This window comes from Lontra canadensis, unplaced genomic scaffold (assembly GCF_010015895.1).
Source record: "Lontra canadensis isolate GAN:19392208 unplaced genomic scaffold, GSC_riverotter_1.0 scaffold81, whole genome shotgun sequence".
Taxonomy (NCBI): Eukaryota; Metazoa; Chordata; class Mammalia; order Carnivora; family Mustelidae; genus Lontra; species Lontra canadensis.
The window spans coordinates 3,650,907-3,678,852 of NW_022631075.1; the positions used below are offsets into that span (position 1 = coordinate 3,650,907).

At 34.7% G+C, this 27,946-nt stretch overlaps 1 protein-coding gene across 5 annotated transcripts in view; it reads left to right on the top strand.

The window, feature by feature from the left end:
* The window catches only part of STAG2 (stromal antigen 2), a 141,293-nt gene extending 114,988 nt beyond the window's left edge, over positions 1-26,305 (top strand). For 4 of the 5 annotated variants that reach the window (XM_032882337.1, XM_032882339.1, XM_032882338.1 and 1 more), the window contains 10 exons: positions 1,451-1,590; positions 3,469-3,570; positions 5,564-5,712; positions 7,330-7,458; positions 11,491-11,714; positions 15,048-15,237; positions 15,328-15,438; positions 18,435-18,561; positions 19,480-19,557; positions 24,378-26,305. In XM_032882337.1, the coding sequence (XP_032738228.1) occupies positions 1,451-1,590; positions 3,469-3,570; positions 5,564-5,712; positions 7,330-7,458; positions 11,491-11,714; positions 15,048-15,237; positions 15,328-15,438; positions 18,435-18,561; positions 19,480-19,557; positions 24,378-24,401 (1,274 nt within the window). In that variant the 3' untranslated portion in view covers positions 24,402-26,305. The remainder of the gene's footprint in view (positions 1-1,450; positions 1,591-3,468; positions 3,571-5,563; positions 5,713-7,329; positions 7,459-11,490; positions 11,715-15,047; positions 15,238-15,327; positions 15,439-18,434; positions 18,562-19,479; positions 19,558-24,377) is intronic. The other variant, XM_032882341.1, reaches the window with a different exon arrangement.
* The last annotated feature ends 1,641 nt before the right edge of the window (positions 26,306-27,946 follow it).

Genomic DNA, 27,946 nt, shown 5'->3' on the forward strand with positions numbered 1-27,946 from the left:
GACTTGCTCATTCAGAAGAGCATGCAACTCTCGATTTCAGGGTCGTGAGTTCAAGCCCCATATTGGGTTGTAGAGATTAACACACACTCACACTCTCACACACACACACACACACACACACACATACACCCCTACCTTAAAAGAAAAAGGTGAAAAAAATGGGTAATTAATATCTGGGTAATTTAGTCTATAGGGGAGAACCTCTATATATGTGTACTTCTGAGAGTAGTACTGAACAGTGATTAGAAACAGTATTGTATAGAAATCCATTTTAATCACAGAGAAAATTACAAAAAGTTTATATGTTCAGGGTAATCTTCTGAAAGAGTAAACAAGACATTTTAGGTTTCTAAGCAAATGTCTTTGGGATTCTGGAATATGCACTTGTGATAAAACTTTTTCTTATGGTCTGTCTTAAATTCCTGGTCTCAGAATTTGGTTTTAACTTACTAGCAGTTATTGAAGATTATCAGAGGTAGGGTAAAATAAACATTTGTTTTAAAGAATATTCCTATTTTACAAATTATTTTTTTGATATTGGGAACCTTATATTGAAGACCTGACAGGGTATACCCCTACAGTTCACAAAGGAGGAAGTATAAATGGCTAATAAATGCACAAAAAACTTGAACTTCACTGCTAACCAAAGAAATGTAAATCAGAATAAGGTAGCTCTTAATAAGGAATTTTGTTGATAAAGTTTGTTCAGAGGAAAATTCTTTACATAGCTTTTTGTATAAAAGGCTTCATCACAATTTTGTTTGCAATATCAAATAATCAGAAATAATCTTTTGGCAGTACTTGGAAGCTATAGTCCGGCTTCCTTGACGACAGAGTTGGAAATAAGCCTATTTCCGTGATAACTCTGAATGTCAACATCTCACATAATGGGTCAGAGCAGAAACATAAGTTATCTTAAAAAGACAGAATAGTTCCTAGGTCAGACTTATTGAGTATATGTAATATATATAAAGTAAGTATGTATCAGTGAGAGTTGGGGCTCAGGTGGGATGGGGTCATCCTTGGAAGGGATAGGAGAATTTCTGAGGTTGGCTGCCCCCAGCCCCCCCAATGGCCTTAACCAGTGAACATTGAATATGCAGATCTCATTGGCAAGCGTTCCTATTAGGGAGGTGGATGATTGCCTTAGGCAGGCTTAGCCTGACTTCGCTAAACATCAGTTCCTCTGACTCACTCAACTGGTTCCTGTTAAATGTTGAATAAGCAGCCTTATGCTTACTCTTTGAGTTCACAAAAATTTTGTGTATTGGGATTAATAGACTGGTCATTCACTGAGATATTAGGAGTGATTATAATTGGTATTTTATTTGAATGTGTTTACTGTATTTTTCAAATTCTCCAAAATAAAGGTATTTTATAGTAAGAATTAAAAATACATATGGCTGAAGTAAAATACAGATGGCTTAATGTTTGTAACTTTTTTTCCCAGATGGTCAGCAGGAGGATGAAGCCAGTAAAATTGAAGCTCTGCACAAGAGGAGAAATTTACTTGCAGCGTTTTGTAAGCTAATTGTATATACTGTGGTGGAGATGAATACTGCTGCAGATATCTTCAAGCAGTATATGAAGGTAAAGTTGGAAAATGGACAGCAACTTATTTTTTATAATGCTTAAAAGAAAATGAATGTAACACTGGCTTTTATTTCTGATTGCCTTTGAATTTTTTAAATAGTAAATTACTTTTCTAGCATAAAATAAATTTCTTTTAAAATTTAACATTTTTTATAACATTACTTCGTATTTCTAGTCTTCCATTAATGGACATTTTGAGTTTATTGAGTTCACTTCATATAGAATATTGGAAATGTTTTGGGTTAAGTATCACTGTTAGAATTTATCTTTGTGGTGTAGTTTAAGACAATAGGATGGTGTTCCTCCTCTGCTTGATGTAGCATAAAAAGGGTATTGTTCTAGGATTCAGGAGACCTAGCCGCTATAGTTTTGGCTTGGTTACTATGTAGCTCCTGACCTTGAGTAATTCAGTACCTGTTGGGTCCTGCCTTTCTTCATCTGTTCCACTGTGATAACTAAGATTCCTTTAGGCTTTGAAAATCTGATTTGATTCACTGTGTGTTATTCACAGTCTTCATAAGTACCTGTGAGATTCTCTAATATTTAAGTGGTAGTAGAAAAGATATTACTAATTATACTAATGAAATATAACTAAATATGATAAGATAGATTTTACTTGAGAAAGGATTAAAGAAAAACTAATTATGAATATAAACTTTTTTAAGTCTTTGCTGTCACCAGATAAATATGTAATAAATTTGTCAAAAACCCAATTAATGAATTCTCTCTTTGAAATATTTTGCCACATGATAGAACTCTAACACCATCATAAATTACTTTGGGACTTAAGTTATTTGGCATTACCATTTTTAGATTTTTAAGAAAAAAACTAAGGTTTGTGAAGTTGTTTTTGCAAGTTTTAAACTTTCTAGGCTTACGTATTATAAAGTCAATTTTTAAAAAAATTTATTTGACAGAAATCACAAGTAGTCAGAGAGGCAGGCAGAGAGGAGGAAGCAGGCTCCCTGCTGAGCAGAGCCCAATGCGGGACTTGATCCCAGGACCCTGGGATCATGACCTGAGCCGAAGGCAGAGGCTTCAACCCGCTGAGCCACCCTGGCGCCCCTATAAAGTCAGTTTTATTAGTCTTAAGGGCATAGTTATCCTGTTATCTCTGAGAGTTGTTATGTATTCATTTTGAAACAAGGTTTTAGATTATAATGTGACAACATAAATGTCGACACACAGTGAGTTTTCTTTTAAGTATTAACAGGCTGTTAGTTTCTTTCTTCTTCTTCTTCTTCTTCTTCTTTTTTTTTTTTTTGTTTGACAGAGAGACATCGAGAGAGGGAACACAAGCATTGGGAGCGGGAGAGGGACAAGCAGGCTTCCCGCTGAGCAGGGAGCCTGATGCGGGGCTTGATCCCAGGACCCTGGGATCATGACTCAAGCCGAAGGCAGTCACTTAATGACTGAGCCACCCAGGGGCCCCAGGCTTTTAGTTTCTATAAGCCAAATTAACAAAGTTGGAAATGGCACATGATCTACATGCCAGTTAACAATGAAAAAGTTATAAAAGTAACTGATTATATTCATTGTCTTAGTAGTTCACAAAGAGCAGAAGAACTTTGTTTATGTCCTTTTTGTTACTTTTGAAAGCGTGTAGAGCCTGATTATTGTTTTACTCCACACCTCCTTAAAACCGGTCTGGAGCTTAAAGTGATTGTCTATTTTGGAATTTATTGGTGTTAGGGATTAATATGCTTAGAAATTATCTTCAAGTTTCAGTAACATTCTTTTCTCTGTTTGAATGCATAATTTTAGCCAAATACGAATTTTGTAATATATACTACTCACATGACTAACATAAAACTAGTCTTATTGTCCAGGAGTTTTAAGAAATAAAGCTCTAATTTGTACAAATTTCTTTTCTAGTATTATAATGACTATGGAGATATCATCAAAGAAACAATGAGTAAAACAAGGCAGATAGACAAAATTCAGTGTGCAAAGACCCTCATTCTCAGTTTGCAGCAGGTAAGATATGAAGAGTATCAACTTTAGGCAAACGTAATTAATACCTAATACTTTTCAAGATAACAAGTAGGAAACTGGGCAAAGGATGCAATAGACCGTTCATAAAAATAGAAATGTAAGATTTTCAATGTCAGTAGTAGACACTGTAAGCGAGATCATTTTTTGCTTGCAGACTGGTAAGATTAGCAAAACGTAACCACGATCTAATGTTTGGGGGGAAATAGTACTGTCAGCACTATGTGTTGATACAACCTTGGTAGGCAGTTTGGCAGTGTATGTTAAAGTTTATAATGTGTTTGCCATTTGTGGCAGCAGTTCTACTTTTAAAATTTTATCCAAGGTGGTAATAGGACAAGTTTCCAAAAAGGGGTATACCATATTACACATGGCAACAGTGTTTATAATAGCAAGAAATTAGAAACATTTGTCCATCAAGAGGTTATTAGATGAATGTGTTGTGTTGTGTATCTCTGCATTGGTTATTGTTTAGCACCTAAAATTAGTGTAGATCTGTATTCACTAATATGTAAAGATCACAACACATAGTTTGAGAATAAAATTTAAAAGATTATAGTACAGCATCCCTATAAAATTGTACTTATCTGTATATCTATCTGGAAAAATAATCACCAAAATTTTAGCTGTGGCTAACTTGCTCTGGTAGGGTTCAAGTGAATTTTACTTTTTTTCATTTTCATATTTATTTTAATGACCATTTATCAATCTTAATAATCAAACTGCAATACTCATTTTCATTTTGACAGTGGTGAGGTAGGTTTAGTTGCATAAAAATCATATGCTTAATATACTTCTGTCTTTGGAGACCAAATGCATGCAGAATATAACCTAACCTATTTCAATGTCATAAGTTTTCTTGTTTTTAAGAAATCTAGGTGTTAAATCTCTAAGTTCCGTTTGCATATTTAGATATTCCTAATTAAAATTAATAAAATTTAAAAGGTTTTGAAAGGTAACATTTAAGTCTTTTCCTATAAAATAATAGCCTTTTGCTGTAGAACATTTAGAAAATACAGGAACTAGGAAAAAATACAACTTATTCTTGTTTTTCACTTAACAAATACATTTTTAGTTTTTAATAGCCTTCTTAGTCTTTTTTATGCCTATATGAAGTCTTAAGTTTTATAAAAACTAAACCATATTGGGCATGCTATTTTGCAAGCCTGAATTTTTCATGTTATAAAACCATACTGCCTTCATGCCATTAAATACTTCCTGAGCATTTTTAATGACTGTATAGTATTACATTTTATAGAGGGACCATGATTTAACCAAGATCTCTTGTTCAACGTTGAGGTCTTTTACCATCCTTGCCATTACAGATAACACTAAAACATTTTTGTACCTATGTATCATGCACAAATATTATTATAATTCCTTTGAGTAAAGGCCAGTAATTAGAATTGCTTAGTCAAAGGACATTAGAATTTTACAGCTTTCAGTACAGATTCCCCCGTAGAAAGGTTATCTCAGTTTTTGTTTCTACCAGGTCAGAGTGCTCATTGTGTAATATTCTTAGCAGTAGTAGCCATTGTCTGTTAAAAACCTTGGCCCTTTGGTAGTTGAAAAATTGTATTTTGTTGCGCTTATTTATGATAGAAGTTCTTGATGTGAAAAAGCATTATGTAAACGTAGAGTAATAGCATAGTTGCCTAATAATTGGATGGGTTTCCTTTTTCTTTATATTTTTATATGCTGTTTTAAGATCCAGTTAACACCAGCAGAACAGAGTTGTGCCATAATCTTAAGAGTGTCTAATGTCCATAACTACCTCTGGTCTGAATATATAAAGGACTGTGTTTTTGTTCATTTGTATCATGGGATTTTTAAAAATCCATGTTTTAGAATAAAATGAAATGCCTCATTTATGAGCATCTGCTATATTTTAAAGTAGAGAATATGGGATCTTAAAAGATGTTAGTAATCTGTAATTATAACAAAACTTCTTTAACATGCTTTCTTTTTTTCCAAATAGCTTTTTAATGAAATGATACAAGAAAACGGCTATAATTTTGATAGATCATCCTCAACATTTAGCGGCATAAAAGAGCTTGCTCGACGTTTTGCATTAACTTTTGGACTCGATCAATTGAAAACAAGAGAGGCCATTGCTATGCTACACAAGTAATCTCCAAATATTTTATTCAGCTCTCCTGTTTTTTAATCATGAAATTTTTTTGTATTTACTTCTTTTGTTTAGAATAACCAAACTCAATTGATGTGTTATTTTTTTTCAAATCTGTGGCATATATTCTTTCTTGAGAACCAGTAATAATGCTATCTCCATTAACACATGTGTTGGGACTAAAACTTCTTTTATAGAAAGTCTTTGCTTTAATTAAAGCATTACAAAATCTTAATAAATTATGTGAAGAAAAACACATATTCATTAGGTATTATAAAATCTCTTTTAACAGCTTTTATTATAATCTCACTGCTAGGTAGAGAAATTTTTGAGACTTGATGCAGTTTTTCTCTTTCTGGTTCTGTTTTCTATTTTATAGTGACCTTTTCCCATGTTTTGAGCCACAGCCACCTTTCTGTCTGCATATATTCTTTGCCTTATCAATACTGGAAATGATCTGATCTTATTTGGGGCATGTAATTTACTGATAATCATACTTTTAATGAGCATATTTTAGAGTTTTAACATAACCAACACAGATAATTTCTTAATTCTGGATGAAGAGCTTAGCTTCTGAGCTCACCAATTTTATGAAAGGTCTCTTGTTTGATTTGTGTCTCTTTTACTCCGGACTTATTTTTTTAAAGATTTTATTTATTTATTTATCAGAGAAAGAGAAAGAAGCAGGCTTCCTGCTGAGCAAGGAGCCCAGTGTGGGACTCATCCCAGGACCCTGGGATCATGATCTGAGCCAAAGGCAGATGCTTAACCAGCTGAGCCACCCAGGCATCCCATACTCCTTACTTAATTATAAAAGTGTTAATTGTCTCCCTACAGATGTTTTTCTGCTCTTTAAGTTAGTTCCATACCTACCCCAACTTCAGTTTACTCTCTCCTTTCACTTTGCTCTGAAAGTCTCAAATTCCTTTTTATGCCTCTTAATACATTAGATGATAATAGGTAATATTTAAGGACCACACATGTAGTGATTAGTGGTTATTTTGGGAAGGTAATATATTGTTTTTTTCATGTCGTAACCTTCCTTCTTTCCAGTTTCATCTGGATTTTTTTTTTACAGTTACATTTTCAGTATAGTATAAGAATATAATATTGGGTTGTTGTCTTGATTAGAGGTATTTATTATTAAGTAAATATAGTTAAAATAGGCCCTGAGTGAAGTTTAAGTTTTAAATTTATTCTTACCTGGGTCACTACAGATAGTTCTTAATAATTATTTTTAAGTTAGTTTTCCTTTTATGTCTTGAAAAATATAGAAAATGTATTGATCATTACATGAGAGAATTTGGGCTATTTTCTCTGAGAAGAGAACCAAGGAAGGAAAGTAGATAGACCAAACCACATTCAGAGTAAAGGCTTCTGTGTGAATGTGTGTACCTCTGTGTGTTTTTGTTTTGTTTTAAAGTAATAGTGACCTAAAATGTAAATATATTTGCTCTTTCTCACACTATAGCCTCCTTATTTTCTTTATTCCTCAGATTAAATACATAGCAGAGGAAATATCTTAGTAGTGGAATCAAACTGTAGAGAGAAATTTCCTAAGTTAGCAAATTTGTATTGTAGTCTTTTTAATGTTTGTCTCTTTGTTACTGTTGCAGAGATGGCATAGAATTTGCTTTTAAAGAGCCTAACCCACAAGGAGAGAGCCATCCACCTTTAAATTTGGCATTTCTTGATATTTTGAGTGAATTTTCTTCTAAACTACTCCGACAAGACAAAAGAACGGTGTATGTATTTGCTAAAAATAATTGTGTTTAATTTTGTTTTGAAATTCTTAAAGATGAATTGTTATACTTGGTTTTTCTCCTTTCAGCGCGCACACACAGATTAGAATTCAGGATTACATTAATGCACAAAAAATTTATGCTTCAGAAAATTTATGATTTAAGGATTATAACTATATCTTATGCATAATACTCCTTTTTAATTCTGTGTGTTCCCCTCACAGTGTAGTTGTGGCTTTAGAGGTGTAACTTGAATGCTTTATGTATCCTTATCTGCATTCTTCACTTAGTCTAACAAAGGAGGGAACCTTTAACAGACAGTAATATTGGTAATTCATCCAGGAGCATCTTAGTCTATGTGCTGAGCTGTGAGTGCCCTGAAGAGTAGGTTTCCTTTTTATCTTTTTTGCTTTAACTACTAGTCCTATCCTCAGCAGACCAGTTAGAATACTTTTCTAGTATAGTATCCTAAAATGGTGACTTACGTTCTAAGAGAACCCAACTAATGGAATTAAACTCAAAATTCACTCCCCTGTTTGAGGTATAAAAGGGCAGGAGAATATGAATAACTCCTAGTATATGTACCACTTCTGAAAGTCTACCAATATTTTGCATTTAAAGACTGTATACATTTTACATGAAATTCTGAAGCAGACAAAACTAATCTCTGGTGATAAAAATTACAATAGTGGATACTTTAAGTTTGGGGATATTGAATGGGAAAAGGAACATAAGGTGCTTTGTAGGAATATTCTTTATCTTGATAGGTGTGTGAATTACATTACTGCATTTATTTGCAAAATGACCCAACTGTACTCTTAATGTTCTGTGCATTTAATGCATTTTATTATATATAAATTTATCCCAATTAAGAATTAATGTTAACACTGTTAATCAGAAAAAATATAAATTAAAACATTGAAAAACTATTTCTCGCCTAGCAGATTAGCAAAAGTTAAGGCATCTTGATAGTCTAAAGTGTTGCCAAAGATGTGAAGCAAGAAACATTTATTTTTTTATTTTATTTTATTTTATTTATTTGACAGAGAGAGATCACAAGTAGGCAGAGAGGCAGGCAGAGAGGGGGAAGCAGGCTCCCTGCTGAGCAGAGAGCTCGATGCAGGGCTCCATCCCAGGACCCTGAGATCATGACCTGAGCTTAACCTGAGCTTAACCTGAGCTTAACCCACTGAGCCACCCAGGTGCCCCAGCAAGAAACTTTTATACATTGTTGGTGACTATGAATTTGTACAAGACCACTTTGTGGAGCTATTTGGCAATGTCTAGTAAAGTTTTAAGATTCTCCCTATCTCATGATCTGGTAATTCTGTTCATAGGTAGATACCCTAGAGGAACTCTTACATGTGAGTACATGGAGAACCATAAAAGAATTTGACCATTGCATTGTTTGGATAGAGGAAAGCTCGAAACAACATCTGTTAATTAGAAAATGAGATCAATAGAGTTTTGTATAGTGGAATATCATGAGCAGTCAAAATGGTTAGATTTTTTTCAAAGTAAATATAATTCCTTAATGTTTTTAAACACTGAGTCATTCTTCAAATTTGTGGTAGTTTCATGTCATAAATGACTTTCATTTCTACAGTTTGATTGAATTGGCTTTGAAATAAGATTCGTACATCCAAATTGATTATTCTGTTTTTAAAATGTTAAAAAATTTTGTCCAGCTTTATTGTGGTATAATTGACAAATAAAATTGTAATGTAATTTAAAGTGTACAACATGATGATTTCATATATGTATATATTATGAGAGGATCCCCCTGATCAAGTTATTAACACATCCAAAACCTCACATACTTACTCTGGCTTTTTTTGAGAATACTTAAGCTCTCTTTTAGCAAATTTCAATTATGCAGCGTTATAATAATACAGCATCATCAGTTATAATCATGTTATATCCTCAGATCTTATTCATCTTTAAAAGTTTTTCCCTAAGTTTACTGAAATATGGTTGACCTATATAACATTGTATAATTTTAAGGTGAACAACATGTTGATTTGATAGACTTACATGTTGGAAAATGATTAATACCATGACATTAGCTGATGCCACTCTTCCAAAAATGGTTATATTTTTAAAACATAATGTTGAGTACAAAAAGCAAAGTATAAAACTGTTCTATAATGTTTATAGACAAATATATATTAAAAGTATATTATGATTTCACTCATGTGAAATTTAAGAAACAAAACAAACATAGGAGGAAACAAGAGACAAACCAAGAAATAGACTCTTTACTATAGAGAACAAACTAATGGTTACTTGAGGGGAGGTGGGTGAGGGGATGGGTTAAATAGGTCTTAGGGAGGGCACTTGTGATGAGCCCTGGGTGTTCTGTGGAAGTGTTGAATCCCTTAATTCTAAACCTGAAACTAATGTTACACTGTATGTTAACTAACTGGAATTTAAATCAAAAATTGAGAAAAAAATATGTTAAAAATATGAAAGTTTGTGTGGGGTTATAAGTTCAAGTTAGTGGTAGCCTTTGTGGCAGGGAAGAGGACAAATAGCATCAGAGGGAAGTAGCATTAAGGAGGGCTCCTTATCTGGAATGTTCAGGTAAGCTATGTGGTAGATACATACCTACAAATCTTTCTACCAGTGAGTGTATTTTGGCTCAAGCTCCATATCTTGTCACAGATTGGTAACAGTTTTTAGACTGACAGCCAGTTTAAAGTCCACACTTTGAAGAGTACTGTACTACTGTGTGTAGCTGAAATAAAATTAAATACTGAGCTAACACCAAGTAATATCTTTGTAAGTAATTCCTCTTATCCTTTCTCTTTAATGGTGTTCAAAGCTGGTGCTTTTGAATTGATTAGAATTAGTCATAATTATGACAACAGATTACTTGGGTTGCACTATTTTTTTTAAAGATTTTATTTATTTGTCAGAGAGAGAGAGAGAGACCGCGCGGGCGAGCACAGGCAGACAGAGCAGCAGGCAGAGGCAGAGGGAGAAGCAGGCTTCCCGCCAAGCTAGGAGCCCGATGTGGGACTTCATCCCAGGACACTGGGATCATGACCTGAGCCAAAGGCAGCTGCTTAACCAACTGAGCCACCCAGGCGTCCCTGGGTTGCACTTTTTATAGTTAGTTGACAAAAATTGTGTTCGTGTATTTGAAGCATAATTTAGACAATAAAGCACTGAACTCTTAGTGTCAGAAGCCTGGGATTTGAATCATGGTTATATTGCTTTCTCATTCTTATCTTTTGCTTCCTCATCTGTCAAACAAGGAAAATGTCTCTCTCACAGGATTGTAAGAATATTAAGTTAAAGATCCCATGAGAAAAATGACTAAGAATAAAGTTAAAGGTCCCAAGAGAAAAATAACTAACACATAAGTAATCACACAAATGTTGGTTGAATTTTGATTGCTATATTACATGTAACCCATAGAATCCTTGTGATACTTGCATCCAAGGACAAATATGTGACTTCCATCAGGCTGAAACTTTTTTGCAGATAGAGGCCATATCTTAACTCATTTTTGTACCAATCCTCAGTGCCAGGGACATAGTGACATAGTGGATGCTTGACAAATACTAAGCTGAAATGCTCTGGATTATTTCATTTAATGAAGACTCTTGACAGCTACAGAAGTGCTCGTCAGTGTACTAGTGAAGCTGAGTTTGAATTGTGAAGTAATGTGCCCATACTTACACAGCTAGGGGTTGGTGGAATTGATACTAGAACCCAAATTGCATGATTTTAAATCAGTCTTCTTTCCAGAAATGTGACTTGGGTTTGTTCTTCTATCAGAAGACCCGTAAAATTAAGATAGAACAGAGACATATTAGGAAAAAAAACGTTAACAGCCTTCATTTGTTACTGTATGCTTTGAGAAAATGTTTGTTTTGTTTCATTCTAATTTACTTTTTGTTTAATTCTATTAAAATCATTGTATGTTCCATATGGCATGTGAACATTAAGATCATTAGGAGGAATAAATAAAAAGGAGGAAAGAGCTGTGGCAGTTTTATGTATCAAAAGTTTCTACTTCTTTTTAAGGTATGTTTACTTGGAAAAGTTCATGACCTTTCAGATGTCACTCCGAAGAGAAGATGTGTGGCTTCCTCTGATGTCTTACCGAAATTCTTTGCTAGCTGGTGGTGATGATGATACCATGTCAGTCATTAGTGGAATCAGCAGTCGGGGGTCAACTGTGCGGAGTAAAAAGTCAAAACCATCTACAGGAAAACGGAAAGTAGTTGAAGGCATGCAACTTGCACTCAGTAAGAACATGGTTCATTTCTCTTTATTTCCCCTTACATTTACTAACTGAATTGTCAGTAAGTTCACATTTGAGATATGTGTTGTTAAATAATATCTTGCACAGTGTGTCCAGTTATGTGTAAGTTTGTGTTTTAAGCATTTTATATACATAAACTCAGTTCTCATAACTCTTCAGGTATGTCCTTATTTTTCAGATAAGAAAACCAGCACAAAGAGGTTAAGTAACTTACATAAGATCACACAGCTATTCAGTAGCTAGGCAGTCTCACTCTGGAACCTCTGCTTTTTAATTAGTATGCTATACTATATATACGTAGGGATATGGACTCAGCATTACAGAGCTAGTTGTTACTTAGGAGATCAGATTATCTAGTTTATGTGTGGAGCAAGAGATTTCAGGGAGGTTCTGACTTTTGAATTTCTGGGAAGAGGTCATTTATCATGAAGAACTTGATAAAGATTTCTGTCTGTAATCCTAGAAGTAGGAATGCAATATGACATTTCAGTCTCTTGAACTCCTAGCACTGTAGGGTTGGTTTGTAATGGGCCTGGGGACTTTTTCACTCTCCTTTGGAACTTATTTTTTTTAAGATTTTATTTATTTATTTGACAGCGAGAGAGAGAGAGAGAGAGAGAGAGAGAGCAGGAACATGAGCAGGGGAAGTGGGAGAGGGAAAGCAGGCTCCCTGCCAAGCAGGGAGTCCGATGTGGGGCTCGATCCCAGGACGCTGGGATCATGACCTGAGCCGAAGGTGGACACTTAAAGACTGAGCCACCCAGGCGCCCCTCTTTTGGAACTTTTAAACAAATTAGCATAATTGCCAAAATTCCAGTTATTGCTGAATAACGGACTACCCCAAAACTTAGGACATATCAGGGACGTGATGTCTGATGCCTCAGCTAGAAAGACTCAAAGGCTGGTGACAAATCCTATGGAGGCACCTTTACTTATCTGATACTAGCTATTAGTTTGGGCTTTAGCAGGATTGTCTGCTGCCAGAACACCTACATGTGACCTCTCCATACGGCTTTTCACTTTCTCACAGCATGTGACTGGGCTCCCAAGAGCAAGTGTCTGAAGAGAAAAATAGAAGCTGCCAGGTTTTTAAGGCCAGAAACTGGTACAGCATAATTTCCACCGTATTCTCTTGATCAAGCAATCAGGGCCTAGCTTCAAAGGGATGGGACATAATTGTCCACCTCTTAATGGGAGGAGTGTCAAAGATTTGGGGGCCATATTTTCTAATTGCTACATAATTCTTCAGCCATTGTCAAGTATATAGTGTTCAATACTTGATTGTCCCATAGAGTAATGGTTGTATCTCTTGTCCAATAATATAAATGCATAAACTGGGGCACTTGGGTGGCTCAGTCGGTTAAGCATCTGCCTTCAGCTCAGGTCAGGATCCCAGGTCCTGTGATCAAGTCCCGCATCAGGCTCCCTTCTCAGCAGGAGCCTCTCCCTCTCCCACTCCCCCACTTGTGTTCTTTCTCTTGCTGTCTCTCTCTTTCAAATAAATTAATAAAATCTTCAAAAAAACCCTGTATAAACTTATAACTAATACAACCTTAGATTTAAGTCCAAAAGTTATCTGATTAAAAGATGATGTTTCCTGCACATCACTATAAGTATTTCTCATCTGAACAAATAGTTAATTGTTGAAGATTTATGCTGGGCCATCAATTTTCTCCTTTTCCTTAGACTACATGGAGAACAAATGAATTGGTATTTATATAATACCTTGAAGACAGATTATCAAACCAGGTAGTTAAGCTTTTACAGAAAGAGTCCATATTCTTTGTTTAGGTTTTTGGAGAAAACCATAGAAATTGGGGCATTAGTAAGTTAGAAGAAGGAAGAATGATGCTGACAGACTGGCCAGTTCGGGGCATTTTTTTTTTTCTTTTAGTTCAGGGCAATGTTGAAGGCAAAATTGGAGCCTAAACACAGTAGAACTTAAGGGCTGATACAATTATATTACAGATTGTGAAATTTATGTCTAATCTATCTGGCACCAGGTCATTAGGTACCAGTACATTTTCCTGTCTACTCTTTTCTTAAAAACACATCTGTATGCACATGTATAATCTTCTAATAAAATAGTTTTCCTGCAAACTCATATTCAGTCAGTCATCAAGTGCTATCACCTTCACCTCCCAAATCAGTGGTTTAAAAAAAATTACTATGAGGGCACCCGGGTAGCTCAGTTGGTTAAACCACTGCCATCAACTCAGGTCATGATCCCAGGGTCTTGGGATCGAGTCCCGCATCAGGCTCCCAACTCCACGGGGAGTCTGCTTCTCCCTTTGACCTTCTCCCCTGTCATGCTCTCTCTTACTGTCTGTCTGTCTGTCTGTCTCTTTCTCTCTCTTTCTCTCTCTCTCTCTCAAATAAATAAATAAATAAAATCTTTTTAAAAAAATCACTATGAATTCAGTAATACTTGCATGTGAATTTGTCTTCTATTAATCATGGCAGCATCTACAGATTTGAAAACAAATAGCTTTTGCAGGTGTGAAATCTGGTGTTTTTGGTCCAGTGCTTAATGTGTATACAGATTTGTGCTCCCTTTGGAGTTGGCGAACATCCTGTAAACTAGGAATTATTCTTCCACTATATTCATTCCTGTTCCCACCTCTAACTTACCTGGGCTATATACAATTAGCCTCCTAACTGGCCTGTTTGCTCACTAGTCTTCATGTTCTTAAGTCCACCTTCCACACTGCCACCTTTGACTAAAACATGTAACTTCCACATTGTTTCCCTTCCATAAAACCTTCGGCAGTAGTTCCCATCACCTTAGCACAGCTTATAAGACTTTCTGTAAATTGATTCCTGTCTTTTTATTCAGCCTTACCTTTTGCTGCTTACCCTAGGAGTATCAAACTTTTAGTTTGAACCATATGAAATTGCCATTTTTGTAGGTCAAAAACTGCTGAATATCAGCAAATTAATAAGGTTCAGTCATTGGGTTTCATGCCTCAGCGTTTTTGCTTTTGTTCTTTTCCCTGCCTGAAAAATGTCACTGTTTATACAGTATCTACACTAATTAGAAGTCACTTTTGGGGAGTTGTTTCTGATCCTTTTCATTGCTCCCATTCTACCTGTGCTGCCCTCTCTTGTAGTACTACCACACTGTGTTGTCATTGCCTGTGTTTTCTTTGTCTCCAAGGACAGGGATCGCACCTTACATACCTTGGTATACATCCCCCTGTTTAGCACTAGCATATGGAAGGTAACCAGATGTTTGTTGACCAGAGTAGGTTGTAGTAGACATTGGGTTAGTCAAAGTTAGTGACTGAACTTTATTGCGATTAATTTTCTCTTTTAGCTGAAGAAAGCAGTAGTAGTGACAGTATGTGGTTAAGCAGAGAACAAACACTGCACACCCCAGTTATGATGCAGACGCCACAACTCACCTCAACGATTATGAGAGAGCCCAAAAGATTACGACCTGAGGATAGCTTCATGAGTGTCTATCCCATGCAGACTGAACATCATCAAACTCCTCTGGATTATAAGTAAGTACATTTGATCATTTTCTGTATTACAACTTTATTAATTACATAGAAAAAAGTTAAGTTAAAAGAAGAATAAAATTCTCCTTGAAGCACGCAGGTAACATGGATGTTAGCTCAAAGACAACACGAGGAAGCAAGGCAACAGCAGGAGAGAGCAGCAGTGAGCTATGTTAAACTACGAACTAATCTTCAGCATGCCATGTAAGTGAGAGTGCCTTATTGTCTGAGTCTAGGAAGTTCACTAATTCATTTTAACATATTTTGATGTGTGCCTTGCCTAAAAATTTCAGCAGACTCTCTAGAGTTAGCTGAAATAATCAAGGAACTAAAATTTGGTCTTTCCAACAGAAGAAAACTTTGGAAGTTAAATATTCACTAGTTAGCTAAAGGACCAATCTTAGGTTGATCTGTTGGAAAAAGTTTAAATTTGAATCCTTGTTTATTTTGGTACACAGAATTATAGCTAAAAATCCCCTTTTGTTACATCTTAATTGATTCCCCAGCCTAGTTCAGGTCCTCATCCCTCATCTGAACCATTGTATTAGCTTTCTAACTTGTTTTCTTCCCTCAAATCTCCCATTTATCCTCTCACCAAACTCCTCCCCTCACTCCCCACCACCACTCCATCATTCACACTGCCATCAAAAATGACTATTGTAGAATAAGAATCTGATCATGTAACTCTGACTTAAACCTTCCCATGGTCCCCATTGCCTACAGGATAAAGTCCAAACTCTTTAGCTCATGGCATGCAAAATCCTTCAAATTATGATCCCTGCCTACATTTTAGTATCCTATCCCCCATTTCTTGGCAACTGGTAAAATCGTTGTAAAAGAATAAGCTCAGGTGTCACCTTAAGTGAAGCTGTGGTCATCTATGCTCCCATTAACACTATGTATGTTCATATTTCTTGTAGCACTTACCACATTGTATTATTAATATTTGTTTATGAATTTGTCCCTTTTCTAGACTGTGAGCTCCTCAAGGGCAGGGACCACATTGTTGCCTGTTGGTGCTTGGCACATAAAAAGTGCTAAGTTAAGTGTTCAGTGAATGAATAAATGTCCAATGCAAAAAAATTGTAGTTTGACTTTTAAATGCTTTGTTTTTTACTGGAATCTGTATGAGACTTTTATGAATATTAGCTTTGGCTCTAGGAGAGATGGCAGAAAAGCAGTCTTTCAGTGTTTAGTACAAAAAAGGAAACATATGATTCTGATTATTTAAGTTTTGAGTTCAGAAACTTTATATTTGTAACATAATGTAGCACATGTTTTAATACTGGGAGATAGTAATTGTTACCTTTTTAAAATTTATGTTTTATTTTGTTGGTTTTTAAATAATGAGAATTCCACCTGTTTTTCTTAAGAAATGATTATTTACCATATGTATGGTAACCTATTAAAATTTGCTTTCGTTATTTCTATACTGGTCTTACGAACCTCTACAGATAAAGTACACTCTATTAAATCTATAGATTTGGATCCTAACTTGTCTGATATGGTCATCATCTATATTATGACTTGGTCCTGTCCCCTCTTCTCTGTTTCTGTGACCGCATTTCCCTGTAGTATATCCTTATTTCATGCTGAATTCAACAAGCTAATTTTTAGCTTCCAGCCCGTCACCAGTTCAGCCATTCTGGAATTCTACCATACAGTCATTTGGTCCTTACCTCTCCCCTGAAAATTTCCTTCTAGTCCCTAAGATCTTCCATAGCATCTCATTACTCAGTACCATTTATCATTATTCTTTTGTTTATAGTTTAATTCCCATTAGAGATAAACTTCCCCAGGTGACTTGAAAGAGATTCTCCCATTTAAGTAATTATTACCATAGGATTCTTTTGGTTGCTGTGCCATAAGTGGTCTTTTGCCTGACACTTTAAAAAAATTTTGTTTTACAATGATTTTTCTGTAATGGTATCTGCTCTATAACTGAAAATACTTCCAAGTTATCTCTTTGTATTTTTATAGTTTCTATCACATATCTTCCACTCCAGATGAGATGCAGAATGGACTTCAGGTTTTCTGTAACATGGTCCACAAAGTACACATACTTCCTTCATTGTTGGCTCTACCAAATATAGTAAAATTGTCATTTACTCTCCAGAACTCTTAGAAAACAGGGACCATTGTCAACATGTTTGTTCAGATAGTGTGGGTTAAACATCATGTCTTGCTATTTTTATATTATTTTTTTAAGAACTCAACATTGTGTTGTTTAAATTGTAAGTAATTTATTTTGATAGTGGTGAAAAGAGTTAAATGAATGGGAAAGAAGGCAGTATTAGGCAAACTGGGCAACTAGTTACCTTCAGTTTCACTATTACATTGACTTCCTTCATGCTGATCTGGGCTAATTTATGAATTTGAAATCTGAGTTTATGCCTTAAAATTACATACAGAATTTTTGGTGTTAAGTTTTTATTTTTACTTTTCCACATATATCTTAGTTTTGAGTTTCATAGGACACAGAATCCAAGTTTTAGCCTAAATGTTGCTCATTTCTACCTGAAGCAGAATTAATCTCTTCTTTTAGTAATTTTAATAGCAGTTGATACATACTTCTCTTGTGATATTTGTCACATTTTGTAACAATTATCTTTGTTTTCCCATAGTAGACTGTGAGCTCCTTGAGGGCAGGAACCATGTCTCACTTACCTTTTTTTTCCCCATTCAATAGGACATAAAAGAATCCTGGCATATAGTAGGCACTGTGTGAATGAGTAAGTGAGTGAGTACCTGGTACAAATTAGGTACTGAGTGAATGAGTGAATGATGGGTAAAACTAATTATATATTAGTGAAAATATATGTATTCTGAAAATGTCATTTCTTTGGTCTCTGTTTTATATTTGTTTATTAATTTGTACCCTGCCTACTTTCAAAAAGGATTTGAGGTATCTTGTCTGTTCCCATGTGGGAAATTCTCATTGAACTTTTATGTGGGATATCAGAACTGTCAAGCTAAATGTATTGAAGTAATGTAGAATAAAAGCTCCTAGTGTTTTTAGACAAGTGAACATTGGGGTTTTGACATCATTGATGACATGATCAATGCCTAATCATTTTCCCTGACCTTTAATTTCATCATTTTCCATTACACTTCAATATAGAGAGCTACATAGTTGCTGCCAGTATATTAATAGTCACAACATTGGTTCAGATCTTGACTTCGTTTTTATATTTCTCTAGTCGGCGTGGTACAAGCCTAATGGAAGATGATGAAGAGCCGATTGTTGAAGATGTCATGATGTCCTCAGAAGGGAGGATTGAAGATCTTAACGAAGGAATGGATTTTGACACCATGGATATAGACTTGGTAAGAAACTTTAATAATTTCTGTCAGATTTTTGTTTAAGATCCTTTGGAAATTGAGTTGGAATTCAAGGAAATACCTGCCATGAAAAGTAAGTTTTGCAAAAAAGATTAAATAAAATAGTTGCCAGGTATTTTGGTATATGAGAAGGGATTGAGGAGAGGGTAAGGTTGAAGAGGGTGTTAACTCTTAGTTTAAGATGGTAGATTTTCATATTAATTTAGGACTATATAAAGTTAAAGTATTCATTTTGCTTTCTGTTATACCAGGTATCATATCCACCTTATTTTCCATTTATTTGCCATTATCAAAACAATACATGAGTAACTTGATATTACCATACTATTGAGACAAATTTCCATATTAAATGCATATATGAATAAGGCTTTATCAAATACATGAAATGCTTCTGCATATTTCATCTTGCCACATATATTATTCAACTTAGTGAAGTAGGTTAGGAGGGTGGAGGATATTGAAACTTAAGACAATTAGCCTGTCCAAGGAGACAAAACTAAGAAGCAGCAGTAAAGCTGAGACTTATTATAAGCTAGGTCTTCTGATTGTACTTCATAGTGTACCTTGCTGTGTTCTCCTTAAAAGGAAGAAATAATTAAATATGGCTTCTCTTCAGAGTAGTGTAATTTGGCACCTTTAAAGGAAAATGAGAATGGCATTTTTAAAGTAAAATAAAAATGAGTTTTCTAGTTTTCATCTTTCAGAATAATTTCCTGTGAATGATTTGCTTTTTGTATTTTTATGCATTCTGTAGTTTTAATGTACAGTATTTAAAATATTGTAAAGTATACTTGCACAGTTAAATATGCCACGTGAAGACTTAATAATTTTAATATTTTCAGCTGCTGTCTGGTTTATAGATAATAGCGATTGTCAACTCCCCCACCCTTTTTTTTTCCTTAGCCACCATCAAAGAACAGACGAGAAAGAACAGAACTGAAACCTGATTTCTTTGATCCAGCTTCAATTATGGATGAATCAGTACGTTCAATTTAAATGTACCCCAGGATTGCAAAATCAAAAGTACAGGCAATTCCTAAATTTGAGATTGAAGAGCTGGGGTAGCACTTTGAGAGTGGTTAAAAACAATTGGACAGGAGAAAAGGAGTCAGGCAGCAGGAGGGCTTTCAGGAGAATGGGAGGGGTGATTCAGTGGTGGTGACAGATTAAAAGTGCCTTTGAATCCCTGGCCAACTGGAACTTGAGTGTTATGTTAAGGAATTTGGACTTTTCCTGTAAGCTTGAGTTTGAATGAGGGAGTGGCATGATCAGAATTGTGTTTCAGAAAGATATCCTTGGCATTTATGGATGGATAGGATGAATGAGAAACCATAATACGAAGACATGATAAAAAATAGAACTTGAATAAAGGTTTGATAATAAAGAGAAGGTAATTGAGATTACTGGTTCTTATTAGGTATTGTCAGTTCTGTTTCTTAAGTACCTCTCCTGTCTGTCCCCACTGCTGTATTGTCCCTGACAATGCCTTGGTATAAATTGTCTTCAGTTTTTACTTGGCCTGGTGCAGTAGCCAGGCAGTGATGATTTTATTCATTTTGAGTTCTGCCTAGCATAATAGGCATTTAGATTTATTTGTTAGACTGATCCCGTTGCTACAGCACCCCTTTAAAGCTCTTTTGGGGTCATCTTTCTAAAATGCAGATCTGGTTCTGTCCCTCATAGTTTTAGGTCTTCCACTGATTTTTTCGCCATTGTCATTAAGAAAAAATTGTGGATTCTCAGTGTGGAGAACAAAGACTTTTGTGTTCTTGGTCCTTTGCCAGTTAATCTTGGCTTTTTCCTTACATGCTTCTTACTCTCCAGCCATATCAAGTCTTAAAGTTCCTCTTAGACATACTAAACTCTTTCATGACACCATCACTTTGTATAAGCTTTTCTCTCTGCCAGAATTGTCCCTTTCCTTTTCATCCTAGTGAATTCATCCTTTAATAGTTCTGATACTCCCTGTAAAGTTTTTGCTGACCCCTCCAGATAGATGCTTTTTTATTCTTGGCTCTCATAACACATCGTGTACATTTTTATTTTGATAATTACCAGATCCGTGCAGTGAAATAGATACTACATTTTGCTCAATAAGCTGAGTGCCAGGCAGTGATGATTTTATTCATTTTGAGTTTTGCCTAGCATAATAGGTGTTTAGTTTTATTTGTCAAATGAATAAACCGGTTAAGTCCCCTTCCATCTCACTTTCTAGTGTCTACCCATTTCTGCTCCTTCCTCCTAACACCTGCTGCCTTGGGTGACCATCGGCTGAGGCTTGCCTCCCATGCTCCAATTTCTACTATTCTCTTCTTGTCCTTCCTCACCTCATAATCTGCTTTCAGATAGTTCTTCGAAAATTTTTGACAGACTAACTCACACCAACATATTCTGTTAATTATTTATTCTATAAATAATGTTTGAGTCAGAAGACACCACTTCATAAAATAGCAGGTGTAGGAATCTTTGGATAAGCCACCCTGAGATCCTTTAAGTAAGTGTTTCTCAGTCTCTGGATGTGCCCATGAATCATTTGGAGATCTTACTAAAGATTCTGCTTCAGTAAGTCTGGAGTGTGGCCTGAGATTCTGTATCTTAACAAGTGCTGTCAATTCTTCATATCTGCAGTCCGTACTCTCAGTAGCATAAGTGATCTAGGCCTACTCATGTAAGTCTATAGTTTACATGCATATTGAAGTATATGGCTCCCTGATAATCTAGGAATATGTATCTTCCAGTTTAAAAAAAAAAAAAAGTGAAGGTCGTGACTGATGGGGAGTAAAAGAATCTTTTCAAGCAGATATGATGAAATATATTAATTTGACAATTTATTGAGCTGGAATTTAGTGCTAAAACCAGTTTGGTCTTTTCCCTGCCCTCCAGGAGTTTGTATTCTAGTTCACCTTGACTGTCTCTTTGAAATGAAAGGATGGAAGCTAGTATGTGAGAGATTAATGTGCCTGATGCTGTGCTAGGCATGATTTAGTTGATCCTCTCAGCAACCTTGTGAAAAAGGTGGTAGTATCTCACTTTTATACTCAAGCACACTTGGGTCTGAAGAAGTGGTTCATTGACTTGTTCAGTTTTACGACTCTAGTGTCAGAGTAGTAATTTGATCTGAGTTTCTTTTTTACTTAAAAATTTCATGCTGTCTCTGCTGTTGTACTTTCCAAAACTAAAATCAGACCTCATTTATAAGGAACACCAAGAAAAGTAATTTAGAAATCAAAATGATTAACTGTAGTCAGAATTGATAAGGGCAGTTAGAGATCTCTTTATTTTTTCATGTGGTCACCTAAAGTCAGGAAAGCTTGAGGCATTTGTTTCCTTATTCACTTACTAGATGTGCAAAAAGGTGTTCTTCAGATTTCTAAAATAATGAAACAGCAATGTAAATTGTGTGTGTATTTTTGATAGAATTTAAGGAAAACTACAATCTGAGTGAGGCCAAAGATAGGAACCTAATAATTACTTGTTATTTATAGATTTTTTTATGTTATGTTATAACTAAGATGATAGTAGTGTAGCTGGTTCTATTAAAATTAGGAAAATGAACACATGCATCTATTCCTGTAGTTTTATAGTATTACCACATGATGGCAGCAGTCACATAACTGTGTGCCCAATAATCTTTCAAGGTTCGGGTATCTTTAGATCTCTTTGACCATATGTATGTACTTATTTTATATTTATTGATTAATATATATTTAAATTAATACTAGTTTATTTTAAAATATATATCAAACTTTACCTTTGTCTCAACAGTAACTTAAGAAATCGAATAACAGACATTTTTAAATGTAAAAATCTTTTATCTTTATGCAATAGTCTACATCTGTTTTTACTCAAGCCTGTGATATGTGAGTCATCAAAACAATAGCAAAATTGGGACTTAAATCCTTTTATACCTAGTTCTAAGATTCTCTAGTTCTAAGTGAAATAACCCAAAACATCCTAGTATAGATGCTCTAAGTTATTACTAAATCTAAATATATCTTGTAACACGATATTCACATGATTCGGAAGGGGTAGTGTAAGAACTCTGAGCAGCTCAATTTTGGGTTACTTATACACAAGATAGTAGATTTATGTTTTAGTGAGTTTTATTGGAAACAATATTGGTTTATTTGTGGCAGTCATCACTTTCTGCTTCTAGTGGGTCAGTATTGCCACAACACACTAAAGCTTGCTATTTTTACTTTTTAAATATTTATACTTGGCTGTTTATACTATTTATACATTTTAAAGCAGTCATCACTTTCTGCTTCTAGTGGGTCAGTATTGCCACAACACACAAAAGCTTGCTATTTATACTTTTTATACCTTATACTTTTTAACACCAGAAACAGGTGTAGTTTATTAGCACAGAAAGTGTCATTGACGTCATTCTTCTTTGTTGTGTTGCGATTCTCATATTAGAATTATCTGTAGTATAAACTTGGTGAAAGAAGGGTTTAGTCTAGTGGAGCTAATTTTATGTTCTAGTAGAAGAATCTACTTATAACCTAGTCTGTACAAAAAAACAGGAAAAAAACTGTTCATATGATTTCTAGTTAGGCACTCTGAAAAGTTTATCTTCATGCCACACTCTACACTAAGAGTTGCCAGCTAAGATTATATCCTTTCATTCATCACCAGACTTTCCCTTACCCAGAGTCACAGAGTATTATGGCTAGAAGGGACCTTTAAACATCATCTAGGCTTCTTTGGTAGAAATATTTTCTAAGCATCCAATCTCTGACTCTAACCAAAAAGGGAGGTCCCTGAACTTTATTGGAGGGTAGTGGTGGTGAGTAGTGGTGGTTTTGGTGAATGACAGGTAAGAAGTGGGGTACATTAATCCTCTCTGTTCTTATTACTGGAGATTCCAAACACTTTGCAGCCTCCTTGTAGTGAATTGTTAAGTAATCAGGTAGATACTTGTTTCCTGGTCTGAAAATACTCACCTCCTTCAGATCAGAACAATTTCTGAGTTCTGTCACTTTTGTTAAAATGAGACCTCATTTACAAATAAGAGCGCTTTACATTCCTAATCTTACTTAGCTCAATAACCTCTGCCTTTATAATCATTTTTTACTAGTTCATTATATTATTTTAAAATATTACTTATCATAGTAAGTGCTAGAATTTTAGTTGAATAGCTTTTAGTTAGTGACAGATGATTTTTAGATTTTATCCTTCTTTTACCAAAAGGAGTGGTATAAAAAGTCATCAGTATAAGTTACTTTGCCCAGATTTCACCTTATTTAAATTCTTAAAATTTACAGTTCTCTTTATTCACTCAGGCTAGATTTTCTGAATTTTCTACATACTTTTATTGTTCTTGGATATTTTTGGTCTACATGTTCAAATGCCTTTTAAAAAGCTATACCCACTCCACAGGGTAGATGACCAAGTTTGCAAGACATTGTTAGCTCTTTCCATTGACCCTGTGCCAGAAGTATATGTCAAGAAGCACATACATTTGTTCATTCAACAAATGTTGAGTAGCTGTGTTCAGGGCATTATCTAGGCATCAGGAGTATGAATAAACATAAAAATGAGACATGGTCCCCGCTCTTAGTTGTATTTGTGAGGTAAGTAACATCTTGATTAGGCCTGATGTTGTTACTTCATAATATATTCATGGTAATTTTAATTTTAGAATTATATATCTGAAGGGAGGGGAATTTTTCAGAGTGGTTTTACTAACATATTATTAAACTTCATGTTAACAAATATTAATGTAACATTTACACAGATGCATTTTACAAAGAAATGAATGATAATTTTAACAAGGTTTTTTTTTTCTCTTTCATTAGGTTCTTGGGGTGTCAATGTTTTAATACCAGTACTCAATTAAATCTGTGGTGAAGTCATTTTCTAAGTGGAAGAGGAAGTTTTAAAATAAAGTGTGGTAGATACAGTGAAATTCTGTACAGATTTTTCTCTAAGGAGAATATGACATGCTTATGCTTACCAAGATCAAGTGCATTGAGGGGCAGTTTTGTTTGCCTGAAAAAAGTAAAGGACAAGTAAACAGTTTGATGATAAGCTACAGTTTTTCTTAGAAAGTAAATATTTTATTTATGCGCTGTTAGTTGGCTTTTGAATCAATTATTTCATGCTTTTTTTAAAGAAAATATAACAATCTAAAGAGGCATTTGGTACAGACGTGAATCCTCTCACATTTATTTACTGGGTGTACTAAGTAATGATGACCTCTGCTGGATTTCTGTTTACATCCAAGAAACAAAGTTAAGGATGAATTTATTCCCCTGCCCTGAAATTATAGGATAGAATTGTTTTTAGCATTCTAAATTTAAATGCTTAAAACATCAATCAACAAAGCTTTCTTTTAAATATTGTAATTGTGGAGAAAAGTAAACTTATAAGCAGAACTTTTACAATTTTTTCATCTAAAATGTATTTTAAGATATTTTTAAAATCCAAGAGCTTCTCTATACTTTTCAGAAATAATCCAGATGCAGTGAACTGCCAGAAGGTAACCAGTCTCAAACATGCTTATCCCATTATCAACCCTGAAAGTTTGCTTGTCCTTTAAGATAAAAATGTAATGTTGTGATATTCCTTCCAGTAGTGCCACTGTATTTTGTCTCCAAATAAAAGAAGCTTATTGTAGTATGTTTGCAGAAAAATTCTAAACAAAAATTATACAGCTTATTAGAGTGTGGGAATAGGGATCTAAATTTTAAATAAAATTATATATATATATAAATTGGTGCTGATTTTATAATTGCGCAGTTTGTTTAGTTTTTTCTTACTTTTAAATTCCAACTTAAAATTATGAGGTTTCAGAAATATATTGAAAGTTTAACAATGTTTAAAAATAGAAAAGCATGAGTGTTCATGCTTTAAAATGATTTTTAAATTTGTATTTTATATTGTTTTATCTATCTGTCTTTGCAAGCAGTCTTCAGGTTAAAGATACTTCTAACAGGTTACAGTACATTTCCTCTGTATGTAAATTAGATGGGATAATAGAATTCATAACCCATAATATTCTTTGAAAGCTAAGCTTTAAACTTCATTTTATGTCCTTTCACAAATAAATTAGTTTAAAACAGAAAGTGGCTACTTGCCATTTTGACATCAACTCATTTTGCGAAGCTTAGGCAGCTAGACATCGTTTAAAACAAAATATTAACTTATATTACATGTATATCTATCTTTTTGTCAGTCGTCTCTCAGTTCTTGAGGTATATTATTTTAATCATTCCATGCCTTAATATGCTTGCAATATGAGAATATCTTCAGATGGGTGAATACCAAAAGGCTTTCAGTTCTTAGAGTCAGAAATCAACAAGCATTGGGCTGTGGTAGCCAAAAACCATAGGTTAGCTAAAAGATCATGATACAATACAATTGTTTTATTAAATCATGGTTAATAACAAACGAAACGAGACTTGTCTAACAGATTTTCCATCTATGAATATTGTTATGTGCAAAAAGTACTGCCTATGTTGTTTTTCATACCACTGCATTACTAGAACTGCTGAGAGGACTGTATATATGATTTTAAACCTAAGTTGATTTTTTTTCTCACTCTTGAAAGGAGTACTTCTTTGTGAAAGCAGTTCTTACAGCTTTGTTTTCAACCAGCTAAAAATGTTTTATATATTACTCTAACCTGTTGTCCTCCACATTCTATTGTCCTAATTGTACTGTTTTCTGATTTGTATTTATGTCTTGAGACAGTAACTTTTTGAATAAAAATAAACCTACAGCATGTTGTATGTTTTATCTTTTATAGTTAAAGGAGGAGGGTGGCTATGAATGGTTTAGAAAACATATTTCTTATCACAGCTTTTAACATGTTTGGGTGGGGATAATTTATAGAAAACATTGCCATTTTACATGTTTAATGAATTATGTATTTTTAAATGAGACTAAATCCCTAATTGGGCTATCTTTAAAATAGAAGCCTGCAACCATTATTGCTTCAATTTGTATCTGGCATGGGTTAAAAATTATTTAAAACGTCTGCATTGTTCCTCCAGGATACATTTGAGTGCCTACTATGTTCTAGACATGTGTTAGAGATCTAACAGTGAACAAGATAGATAAGGTTCCTCCCTAACAGATCTAGTGGACTAAAAAATAAAATAATTAAACTTGTAAGGAGTGTTAAGAAAATTAACAGTGTGTGCTGAGCTAGAGAATGAGAAAGTGTGTGTGTGTGTGTGTGTGTAAAACCTCCCTTAAGAGACTCATCCTTGGAGGTGAGTGAAAGGCAACTTTTGGAAAAAGAACTTTCTAATTGACTTAAAAAAAAACTATTCAGCGTGTCAAGATTTACATTGTACTCTTAGAAAAGGCTTCATATCACTGTAAAGGTAGCACATTGGTTAGTCTAGTTTGTAGATCATATTATAAGACCAGTCTTCTGTCATTGGTGATTCAGAAGTAAGCATACTAAATGATAGTTAATAGCTGGGGTACTGTTTTAAGCAGTGTACATGGAATAACTTATTAAACGTCATGACAGTAGGTGATACAAGTTGTTATTATCATCTCCCCATCCGCCACCCCACCACCTTTTTTTAAATGAGGAGGCAGTGAGGAAAATGAAGCACAGAGAAGTTAAAATCTCTTGGGCAAGGGATATATGGCTAGTGAGTGATGGGAGTTGACATTTAAGTCCAGAAAGTCTGGCTGCAGTAAGTCCCAAGGGGGATTGAAACTGATACATAAGGACAATAGATAATTGCATAAAGATAGAATGGCACATTATTCATTGTGCCATGGTGAGGAAATGGGGCATCTTTATGGAATCCAGCTGGCTATAGAACTGAGTGGTGTGAAGTAACATTTTCCTTAATACGCTACCCAGCTGGCTTCTGTACAGAGTATAATTTAAATCTGAGCCCTGAGCCCATGAATAGTTACCAGTTGATAGTGACTGGGAAAGAAGAGAATATCCCAGAAGAGAGGTCTTCAATATCCTGCCTCAATAGCCTTCAATATCCTCCCTTAAGTTAAGGGAACTTAAAAGGATTCACATGAGTGAGTTCTAGGTCAGATAGATTCTTCTAGTAGTTGTAATGACTCGGCCAAAGAAAAAGCCAATGAAGTACAAGGCCTTTGTTTATGAGAAAATTAGGTGATGAAGTTCACTATCACTTAAGCAAATCTCAACTGTCTACTATGTACATGGCCTCGTGTTGCTAAGCAAAGACCAGTAGGACTTGTCAAGTTTTTTATGGTTCTGGGGGATTGGGATATAGATGCAAAACTAACAAAATGAAGTACAGTCAATGTTTTTATTGGGTGTTCTGGGACCCCAGAAGAGGGTGGCACTAACTGGGTGTGCTCTGGGAGAAGTGTTCCTATAAGGTTGTCACTTTAGGTTTCATTTCCCCAACATTTT